The 11,525-nt window shown below is 52.9% G+C and overlaps 2 protein-coding genes across 2 annotated transcripts; one reads left to right on the top strand and one right to left on the bottom strand.

Moving 5' to 3' along the window:
• Positions 1 to 79: 79 nt before the first annotated feature.
• Positions 80 to 1,265, top strand: LOC128273502 (general transcription factor IIH subunit 3). Its single transcript, XM_053011474.1, has 6 exons — positions 80 to 91; positions 159 to 339; positions 401 to 596; positions 659 to 904; positions 969 to 1,141; positions 1,202 to 1,265. Exons 1-6 carry the CDS (start codon positions 85 to 87, stop codon positions 1,263 to 1,265), a joined length of 867 nt encoding a protein of 288 aa, XP_052867434.1. The 5' UTR covers positions 80 to 84.
• Positions 1,266 to 1,356: 91 nt separating this feature from the next.
• Positions 1,357 to 3,175, bottom strand: LOC128273921 (5-methylcytosine rRNA methyltransferase NSUN4-like). Its single transcript, XM_053011994.1, has 4 exons — positions 3,097 to 3,175; positions 2,913 to 3,010; positions 1,561 to 2,849; positions 1,357 to 1,501 (listed from the first exon to the last, which is right to left on the bottom strand). The coding sequence occupies exons 2-4, from the start codon at positions 2,976 to 2,978 to the stop codon at positions 1,357 to 1,359; spliced, it is 1,500 nt and encodes a 499-aa protein (XP_052867954.1). The 5' UTR covers positions 2,979 to 3,010; positions 3,097 to 3,175.
• Positions 3,176 to 11,525: the final 8,350 nt, after the last annotated feature.

Genomic DNA, 11,525 nt, shown 5'->3' with positions numbered 1-11,525 from the left:
TTCACAAAGCACGCGGCCAATAATGTTTTGACAGTTCGCTGTCAGCCGGTATTTGTACACATTCAACAAATCGCATCGGGCAAAATGGATGGTTTGTGACCATTTAGCGGCTAATTATCATTTAAACGATCGTATTAACTACTTTTCGCATCTTCCAGAGAACAAAGACTCCAGCCTACTGGTGATCGTGTTGGACACCAACCCCTCGCAGCGCATCGTACGTGAAAAACCGCATAATCTCACCCAATGTCTGGACTCGATTGTTGCGTTCGGAAACGCGCACCTTATGCAGAAAGCGCAAAATAAGCTCGCCGTGTTGGCCTGCCACCATCATGCAACGTAATGAACTCCAGTGGGTTTTCGATCGACTGTTACTCATTGTTAGTACCGTAACTTACAGCGAATTCCTGTACCCTACACCGGGAAAACCGTTGGATATCCGTCAGGTGGACGGACAGTATGAAGTTTTTACGTTGGTGGAGAAAACGATCAAACAGAAGTTGGCAAATCTAATCAAAACCGCCCCACGTTTAACAACGCCCACGGAGTCACTGTTAGCAGGCAGCATGTCCATGGCGCTGTGCTACATCGCAAGAGCAAGTTTTGGGCTTCTCCAGTGTGTTTTCACCCCATCGTAACGATTATTTTTATTTTGTAGATAAATCGGAATAAATCACCCGCCACCAAAATCAACGCCCGTGTGCTGGTTGTAACGGGTAGCAACGAGTGTGCCTCACAGTACATGACTTATATGAATGTGTTCTTTACGGCACAGAAACAAGGCGTTGTAGTCGATGTTTGTGCTCTGGACAAAGCGCTCAGTCTACTGCAGCAAGGATGTGATATTACCGGGGGACAATATCTTCGGTTAGAGCAGCTGGATGGTTTCCTTCAATATCTGCTCGTAAGTTTCACCAGCTAACATATGAGAGAAAATAAGCCAATGGCCTTCTTGTGTTTCGTCGCAGTGGGTTTTTCTACCGGATCCACAGATGCGCTGCAAACTGGTCCTTCCGCCCCCCGTTAAGGTGGACTACCGGGCGGCTTGTTTCTGCCACCGGGAGCTTATCGACATCGGTTACGTGTGTTCCGTCTGTTTGTCAATCTTCTGTAAATTCAGCCCCATCTGCACTACCTGCCAGTGAGTTTAGGAGCATAAGGGGTCAATTGCATTACATTGATGGCATTTATTTTCTTTCAGCACCGTCTTCAAAGCACCTGCACCGATTGCGGCCAAACCGAAAAAGAAAAAACTCAAAACATGATCAATACTGTGAAAAAGAATGATTCTTTACTACACACTCTTCCTTGGCGGGTTCAAATAAAACACTTTTGTCTACAGCGGTGCCATCATCACTACTCGTTGCGAACCATTTTGCAGATGTACATTGGCCCGAAGTTGGCTGGCAGGAACGGAAGTACGAGTTGGCCGTACTTTAGCGTGCCGGGGTTAGCAAACTTGAACACATCCCTCAGCGGTTGCATCATGAGGCTCAGGTCCCTAGTGATTGTTGAAGAGACAATTAATGGATGAATCGAATCGAATTTGACGTCACTCACCTGATCGTAACCGTTATTCCAAGATCGTTAAAAATGTTGCTCAGGGCCATGTGCACGACGCCATCGTTTTGTACCGGACTCAGGCTGCACGTCGAGTACACCAGTGTTCCGCCAGGGCGCAATAGTTGCAAACAGTTGGCCAAAATTCCGGCCTGCAACTCAGGCAAACGCAAACGCTCCTTAACACGCGAAGGTTTGAAAATATTATTGTCGTTCTGCATCACCGAATGGCGATCGTTCGTACAGGGCACATCAACCAGCACGCGGTCGTACATTCCGTACTCTCGCAGATTGCGTGCATCGGTTTGTGTGATAAAGCAACGCCGTTGTTTCCACTTCTCATCGTAATCGTATAAATATTGACGCATCAGGCTGCGAATCCGATTGCAGCGGCTCTCCTGCAGATCGTTCATAACAATCGTGCCGGGGATCAGCGTTTGCAGCAGGAGCAACGATTTACCGCCCGGTGCCGAACATGCATCCAGCACCCTTTCACCGGGTTGCACGTCCAGCGCGAGTGGAGGCAGACAGGAGGCTCCATCGAACAAGAAGTGCGACAGAACACCCGTCGCGCTCTTCCGAGGACTTCGAAAAGTGGACACATTGGCCCGTTCGTACGTGTAGAGATGCAACGTTTCCGGGATGGAGAAGCTGTCCTCCATTACGATGTTTAGCGGAAAGTCGGTGCTGTTACTGTAATATTTGTAGTGCTCCGATTCGAACACGAAATCTTCCATCCCTTTCAGCTTCGTTGCCGGCACAAATTCGTGCAGAGCGGCCGAGCTGACTGCCGGATCCACCAGCCGCTGGTAATCGATTTCCGTGTCATCCCGGAGCGCCTTATCGAGCGATTTTTTATGATCGACCACCTCACAGGCTTCCGTTTCGGAGGGAGGGTTGGTCGTTGATTTACCAATCGAACTGGGGGCCGCCTCTGGATCGGCCCGGTATAGGTTTTGTGCCTCTTCCTGCTCACGGTTCGCTTGGAAGGCCTGCACTCGGTCACCCATCTTGTACACCTTGTCCCCGGAGAACAGGTCACGGTTATCAGTAACAAGTGCATTCTTTTGGGCGTTATAAATTTGCCGCACATCAATTGCCCCATCCGCCTGAAGCAGTCCGATCGTTTCTTCTGTGTCACCGAACTGATTGACGAGTGCGAAATATTTGTGCTCGCACTGAAGCGCCACCCGGATGTTTTTCCAACGTGCACCAAACACGGATCCGTAGAAATCGTCGTAGTTGGCGAGGGCCCGATCTTTGGGAAACTGTTTCTTGCGTTGCTCGGACTGTGTGAAGGGAATGGAGCGTTAGTGATCATTATAACCCGCCGGATGTTTGTTTGGGCCTACCCAATGAGATTTACTGTGTCGAAATCGTCGCAAAATCGTCGGAAACCGATTCACCGAGCGCAACATCGTGAAAAAAACAAACCTTTCTGTAACACGTGCTAGACATCACAGGAAGGAAAGGAAGAATTTCGATTACAACAACTTTAGCGTATAACAATATCGCTTTGTAACAATTATTCTATACCTATCAATATCGCTGTTTTTTACATAATCTTACGGAGAACGTATTAAATTATCCGACAAAATACCGCCGTTATTTACCCTGGAACTACGGAATGAAAACACAGCAAAGGCCGGTACGAAACGTCAAAACTGGCATTGCGTACCATTTTTTTTTTTTTTTTTTTTTTTAATTTTCCCGATGTGGGAAACATCCTGTTTCTCCCCCCCACCAGGGGCCTATCTGGCAATGTGGAGGGGCAGGAGCGCGATGTATCATCGCCCTTTATTACATATTTACATAGTACATATTTACATATAGTATACTACACTAATACGGCACATTCACAAGCCGCGGATATAGCGTATAAACATTCTCAGCTCCGCTACAGGAGCTGTCAGTCCGTCGCGATTCCGCTCTTGCTCTTCACAGCCGGTTAATAGGAACAAACCGTGGTATCACAAGGTTAACACAAACAGTTAACAGAGTGTTCGCGTGAGTTGTGCAACGTGGCCAACTTATCCTGTCAGCAGCTGCAGCAGCAGCAGCAGCTGCAGCCTCAGCCTCCAAGCGTTGCTCTTCGCGCCACGCCTGTTGAAGTTGCTGCGTTACGGCTCGGCAGGCCCGGGCAAAGCGCTGCCAGCACTCCGGGCTCCGCAGCATCTCGCTCATCCAGGTTGTCCGGCGTGAGGGGGGTGTGGCCGTCATCCGCCAGCAGCTCCGCTCTCTCCCGCTGGAACCGCGGGCAGTGGAACATAACATGCTCCGCTGACTCCGCGGCACCAGGGCACCAGGTGCAGTCAGGGGATCGTGCGAACGTCTTCATGTGCAGATACTCTCGGAAGAAGCCGTGTCCCGAGAGCACTTGGGACAGGTGGAAGTCCACACTTCCATGTTTCCTGCTGACCCAGCGCGTGACGTCCGGGATGACTCGGCGGTCCAGCGCTGGTACCGGCTGGCGTCTGGTGTAAGTCCCTCGGCCGTCCACTGCTCTTGCCACTGGCTGATGGTGCGCAGACGCTCTCTCTTGCGCAGGGCCGTCGCGTGCGGAGGGGGATGGGTGTCCTCCGTTGGCTGCCCAATCGCTGGCCATCGTCGCCCTATGCAGCGTTCGTCCTCCTGCAGCAGCAGTACGATGGGCGTCATGCTGGCGAGGACCGTGGCCACACTGTAGGAAACACTGCGAAACGTGCTCGCTACACCCTGCGCCAGTGTACGCTGCATCCCGTTCAGGCGCCGCTGGTTGCTCAGTACCTCGAGGCCGGAGGGTCGCTGCACCCATAGCGGGCTCCATACCGGGCGATCGAGATCACCGCGTTCGCGATCAGTCTGCGTCGGTCGCTCGTTGCTCCACGGCGGTTGGGCATCAGGGACCGCAGTACTCGCGTTACCCGGTTGGCTCGTTCCACCATATTCTATGTGCGGTCGCCAACGCAGGTGGTCGTGCAGTTGTATTCCCAGATAGCGGATTGTCTGCTTCGACTGGCAGATAATTCCGCCGCCAACATCGACGCTCGTGTGCTGCCGCCCTCCTCTGTGGCTGCTGATGACGAGCACCTCCGTCTTCTCGCGAGCCAGAGAGAGGGAGTGTTTTTCCAGCCACCGCTGTACCAGTTGCACGGACGTCTCCGCGGCTTCTCTAGCTGCGTCCACGTCGTCGGCCCGTATGATCAGCGCCAAGTCGTCGGCGAACGCGACGCTCTTCACGCCCGTTCCTAGTGGAAGCTTCAGGATACCGTCATACATGACGTTCCACAAGGTCGGTCCGAGGATTGAGCCCTGTGGAACGCCCGCCGTGATGTCGCGGACCTTCAGTCCTCGGTTGGTTTCGTATAACAGCCTGCGCCCGGTGAAGTAGTTGCCGAGGACACGCAGTAGCTCCGGGTGTACCTGCATCCGACGAAGCGCAGCACCTATCGACGTCCAGTTGGCGCAGTTGAACGCGTTGCGCACGTCGAGTGACACCACCATGCAGATGCGTGGTGTGTTTGGTTTCGTGCGACCATGGCGCATCGCATCCGCTCCTTCCTCACGATCATCCGGGCAGCGTCCAGGGTACATCGCTGCCGGCGGAAGCCGTGCTGGTTCGAGGAGAGGTGCGGTTCCTCGCTGCCCTCCAGCTGGTCATTGAGCCTGGTGAGCAGGATGCGCTCGTAGATCTTCCCCAGGACGTTGAGCATGCACAGCGGCCTCTGCGACGTCGCCAGCCCCGCTGGCTTCCCCGGCTTCGGGATCAGCACTAGTTTTTGCTGCTTCCACTCCTCTGGGAAGGAGCCTGTTTCGAGGAGCCGTCCGAATAGGCTGCAGAACACAGCAGGGTATGATCGCAGGGCAACGGTTGCGGCAGCGTTCGGGATGCCGTCGGGTCCAGGGGCCTTGCGGGGGCTGAGGCTGCTGGCAATGGCCATCAGCTCTTCCTCCGTTACCCCGCGGATCGCCCCAGTAGCAGTCTCTGGTCGCGCTGTGTCGGGCCAGTCCATCGGTGGCTGTTGTGGGAACAGCTCGTCCACGATGCGTCCCAGCACTTCGTGGTCGTCCTCTTGCCGCAGGCGTCCGCCTGTGAGCCAGCCCACTGCTGTTCGGTAGGCGTTACCCCAGGGGTCGTCCTCCACCGAATCTGCGAGTTCGCGGGCGCAACGCCGCTTGCTTTCCCGGATGGCGCTGTCGAGCATGCGCTTCGTCTGCATGTACTCGACGGCTCGGTAAGCACGGTCGCTGGCGTCCCCCGTTTTTCGCAGGCGTCGTCGGGCTAGCCCACAGATGGTGCGCTTCTCCGCGATCTCCGACGTCCACCAGTAAACGGCACGCCTGATTCCGTCCCGGTCCTCGGCCACTGCGCGGCATGGTCTCATCGCAGGCTCTCTCCAGCAGCCTCGTGACGGCAGCCACCGATGGTTCGACTTCACCGAAGTTGTGTGCCCGCAGCGAGATCGCGAACACCTCCGGGTCGAACAGGTGCATCCTCCACCGGCGAAGCTGGTGCCGTGGTGCCGGGCGCGGTGCGGTTCGAGGCTGCGGGTCTCCGACGGTGTAGGTGATGGGCGAGTGATCCGACATCAGCTGGTCGTCCACTACCACCCGCCAGTCGCCCGGCCCTGCGATGGCTGGAGTGGCAAATGCCACGTCGATCACCGACGGCCTGGCCACTGCGTTGCCTCGGTATGTTGGCACACATCCACGGTTCAGCAGGACGAGCCCTAGCTGCTCCATGATCGCGAGGAGCTCCTCTCCTCTGGCGTTGGTCCGGGGGCTGCCCCACTCGACAGCGGCAGCGTTGAAATCCCCTCCTATGACGACGCGAGGGTGACCTTGCACTGCTAGGGCCAACGCCTCCAGGTACTGCCTGAATGCCTCGATGCCCCACCGTGGGGGGGCGTAGCAGCTGGCATACACTATGCCCCTGATCTCGGCGACGACTATTCCCTCAGTGTTGCTGCAGATTGGCTGTATGGGGTACCGACCGCTGGAGAAGATAGCTGCCGTCTTCTTACAATCAGTAACCCAAAAGTTGCTATCGGTGGGCAACTTATACAGCTCCGAGATGAGCACCACTTCTGTACCGCAGTGGGGCCCATTTTCGCGTGTCACCTGGGCCAGGAGTAGCTGGACCAGCTGACAGTGCCGCATGTTGAGCTGCATTATTCGAGGCATTGCATGGCATTGCCCTCGCACACTGCCGCGCCCGTGTTGTGTGCGCCCGAGCACACGACACACTTCGGGGCTTCGGCCGTGCAGCTGTTCCGCCGGTGCTCCTTGCTGCCGCATCGCAGGCAGCAGTCGGAGCGGTCCGGTCCCTGGCACTTGTTGGGCTTGTGGCCTCTCCCGAGGCAGCGATAGCACCGTTTCTGGCTGGCCGGGATGGGGTCGGCCTCCCGCACTGTGTTGTGGGTCATGCCGATTTTTACTTTGTCCCTTGTCAGGGCAGCCACCGCCTTGGCTGGAACCCTAACGTTGGCCCTTTGCAGTCCGTCGTGCATGCGGCGGAGGTTGACGTCCGTCGCGGATATTGTGATACCCGCGACCTTTCCCAGCGCCTCGGCCACTTCCTGCTTGTCGGAGCACATGTCGATATCCCTAATTCGTACCACGGCCATGGCAGTGAGGACCACTGGTGTGGCCTTCTCGCCAACAATGTTGGCCACCGCGGTCCTTACGGCATTTGCGTCGGCGTCGCATTTGACCCTCAGCATCAGGTGGTCCTTGTTCGACCGCCAGGCCTTTTCGGTCACCTTTAGAATCTCCTCTTCCTCACGGACGAGCAACATGACCTCCAGGTACGACATGTCGCCCTTGGGTTCCACCCTTACAGCGTCGGGTTGGATTTTCCGTTGTTGCTGCTGTTGTTGTTGTGACCGCTGTCGCTGTTGTTGTTGCCGCTGTTGCGGTTGCTGCTGCTTTTTTTGCGGCTGCTGCTGCTGTTGTTGCCGCATTTGCGGTTGCTGCTGCTGCTGCTGTTGTCGCTTGCCTAGCTGCCGCTGTTTCCCGCGTTGCTGCAGCTCCTCCTCCTTCCTTCTTCTTTCGGCCTTCTCGCGCTGAAGCTGCCGCTTGCTGCGCTTCACCGTCCACTGGTGCCGCGGCTGTTGCCCCGGTTGGCCGGTGGCAGGATCCTCCTGCCCGCGTGCCGCTTCCAGCCGTTGCTGCGGCATCGTCGGTTTTGCGCTGTGGCGCTCCGGTTGTGCCGCGGGCAACACTGCCTGGCGCAGCAGGTTCACTGTCCTCGCCAACCCTTCTATTGTACGCATTAGCGCCGCTCGTTCGGCCGCATGGCGCGCGTTAAGCTCCTCGATTAGGGCCTTTACTTCGGCGTTCACCTCTGCTTTTACGTACGACAGGAATGACGTCTCCTGCGTACTTAGCGGCTCGATGACCAGCTCATTAGTCGGCGTGGACTCTCTCCACGGCGAGTTTCTTTTCCTCGGAGGCGATCTCAGCTCCTCACTGGCCATGAGCGCCTCGTCCGTCTCCGCTTCGTCGTCGTCTGCCGCTGCAGACATGCTCTTTTCTTCGATTTTTCGCAGCTCTTATTGCACTTGGTACCACGCGGTTCGGCTGTCAAATTGCAACTCTTGCGTACCATTGCGTCGGCGTGTGCGCGCACGTAAACAAAGGCGACGGTTGTTCGGACGACCCCACGACTAATGCGCGAAGCCAGTTCCGCGAAACCTTTCACCGCGAACGGTTGGTGCGTTTTGGTGCGTTTGAATTCAGTTCTCACGAGATATTCGCCCCCCTTTTTGATGGTGATTTTTTTGTCTGGCACAAGCGGCCAACAGTGTGTTCCGTGGTGGTAACAAGCCGTAACCATAGCGACTATTGTCGAAGTGCTTCGCTGGGTGAATCCCTTCGTGTGCTCTCGGTTTGTAGCGTTTATCGCGTTGCTGTAACGACGAATTAGAACGGGCCCAGAAGCTGCTGCAGTTTTGGATTAATTGTCTAACGCGTGTCTGTGAGTGCATTCTCTATTCGCTGCATCACGCACCGGAGCGTGTTGGTGTAAGAAGACGCCAAGAAGGTTAGTGGAAAGGTTTATGGCCATAGAAAGTGGAACGTGTGTGTGGATTTGTTTGGTAAAATGGTTGCAGTAAGCTGGGTACACGGTTTTCTTTGTGATGGGAGATAAAAAGATTGGATGGCTCTAAACGGGTCGTCACAGGTCACAGGAATCTTTCGTATTTAGTTGATAATGTTCAAACCAACAACGGTATTTTGATTTTTTCAGACGCTGGTCTTTATTAATTCTGGTACTCGAACGGTATTGTTCACAGTTTAGCAAGAAGCCATCTTGGGTCGCCACACAAATAAGGAAAGCATAGCGATACTAACCGAGCGGAACCAAAATGGTGGACAAACAAAGTTTCGTACACCCGATTATCACGGGGGTTAAACGCCGTCGGTTACCATGGCAAATCGGAAATGTTACGCCGCGTCTGTGCTTGTTCCGTTACCAAGAACAATACCGCCGTCTCGGACGGGGAAACATTTCGGGTTTCAGCGAGACGATTACAATCCAACCCTCTCTCTTTCAGTTGTCCATTGCTTTCTTCTCCGGATGTCTTTGCCTGTTTTTCACTCGTTCAAGTGGCGCATAGAAGGCACGGGAAAGTGAAGACCAAAAAACCAAACGAAGAAAGAAGAAAGCCTAAACCGACTGACAGTTCTTGATCGGAGGCATCGAACTTTGGGGAATCTTGAAAACTTTTGTGCCTGGCGCGTGTGAAGAATACTTTGCTCAGGCTTCCCGTTGGTCCCGAAAGGGTCCCAAAAACCCCAACGGTTCCGCAATGGTGAAAATTGGTTTTTCGGTTGGCATTTCGATTCCCGGACATAGCGCAGTCCCAGTGTATCATCGGTACGTGAAATGAATAAAAAAGACTCGTTTTATTTAATTTATTTAAATGCTTTTTGGAGTCCCTTCTTGATGCTAATATGGTATTAGAATATTTGATTTACACTGTACAAAATCGACGACGGTACGCTCTCCTTACTAGACTTCGTCTCTGCGGCTTGATGGCCAATAAAGTATAGTAGACCAACAAATGTTTCCTGTTGCAAAAGTTTTTGAACAGATGACAGAGAAATACAGAGCACCACAAATATTCATCCTTCCTTTATTTGGCCACTTGATATTGTTTCATTCCAAGCTTTAAGATTTTGCGGTGGACTGAATCCAGATTTAAACGACCCTTTGCGAGTCTTTAAGGAGCAGCAGAGTAGTAGAACAAAGCAGCATATGCGGGTGCCAAGTGTGCACTTGAGTGTAGTGTCTCCCCCGCCGTAAGCTCCTCCTCCGGTTCTGAGCTTCGACTGCGAACCAAAAGTGCCCGCTGGGATGCACTTCAAATAGTGCAATGCAGTACCCCGACCCAGCATATCATTCGGGGCATGATTAAGTCCGGCCCGACGGAGACCCCAGACGATGTGTTAGTCGATCGATGGCGCAGACTTGGATTACGCCGAGACGATGGCACGAAGAGACCAACACGACATTTCTCGTTTCATTCCGAAACCAGAATCAGCAGTTGGCTACCTTTTTGTTTTTGGTTTATGTTATGTTTCGGTGAGAATGAGCCAGACTTTCAGCCGAAATGCAACGAAACTCTCGCCTGCGGTCGAGGACTAGCCTCCGGGCGGCTGTCAAGAGCCACCCAACACCACCGAGGTTTTTGGGGTTTTGCTGCAACAGCAGGACTTTGGCACAACTTTGTCCATCCGATTGTCCTCTCTGTGGGGGGGGCAAAGGTCTGGTGTCGGCGGCCGGTCGGAATGCAAACACATTTGGGTGAAAAATTTACGTGATGTAATTTAAAGTTTGCCACTGCCACTGAGGACACTAATTAAAAGAAGATTTATCAACTGGCGTTTGCACTGCTGGCAACCATCTGGAGTTCAGAAACTTTGGATAATTTGGCCTGCGTTGTAAATTATGATCTCTTCCTCTCAGGCATCTGTTTTACTTTGTCTAGGCTCTGAAACTCCGCCTGCCGAGTGTACATTGAAGGGTCCGACACAGTCTGAAGTATCTTTAAAGTGCGTCAAAAGTATATTTTCATCAACCTCATGATGGAGCGAAGCTTCTGCTACGGTTGTCAGAAACAGATTCTACGTTGTTAACCGAACGCTCTAGTTGTCAGATTTGTTTGTGATACGAATGGCAAGTCCGCGTGATGGAGTTGATTTTTTCTTTCAAATAGACGAGAATACTTCATCTGTTATTCGTTCGGACATGCTTCCCTGAATAGAAACATATAATTAATGGGGGAATGCTTTACCTTTCACATTTCATGAATGTTGCCCCACGTCATTTTAATGATCATACTCCTTTTGGTATGAAAAATTCAACCAACCAACCTAGTTCTAATGTGTAACGAATGTGAATGTCCTTTTCTAACATGTACGAGCTCCAGCTTTTTCCGTCAGTGGTCTGACTAAGCCCCACTTTGAGCGTACATCATGATATTGCTTACATATCTAACCTTTTCTTGACTTCCGCACGTCAACCAGCCGATTCTGGACGGATGAAAGCGTTTTTAAGGTTTCCAAGAACGACACATACCACACTGCAGCTCAAAGGATTACGCAGTGTAAGTATTTCCTGTAGTTCACTTTTGCATACACTGCTGCTTGGGTCAATGCGGTGCAATCACTCCGTAACAGGAGTTTTTTTTGAGTAGACAGGAAGAGTGTCCCGTAGAACGTCGTACTCGTCGAAGGGTTGTCGGCAACAACGTTTTGTTATCCCCAAAACTCAGTGTAAGATGAGATGGCTATCATGCAAAGCGAGTCGGTGCGAATAATTATTAAATTATTCTTAATGTTGCTCGTTTCAAAAAAGTTTATCACTTAACAGTGAATTTTAAGTATTTCACTGTTCGTGTAGTTGATAAACACTACATGAAGCTAAAGCCAGACCCAGATACTTTGGCAGCCCATTTGTTACAAACGGTTCGCTGCCT

The sequence above is a fragment of the Anopheles cruzii genome, chromosome 3 (genome assembly GCF_943734635.1).
Source record: "Anopheles cruzii chromosome 3, idAnoCruzAS_RS32_06, whole genome shotgun sequence".
Classification (NCBI taxonomy): Eukaryota; Metazoa; Arthropoda; class Insecta; order Diptera; family Culicidae; genus Anopheles; species Anopheles cruzii.
This window is presented reverse-complemented; position numbering and strand designations above follow the sequence as displayed.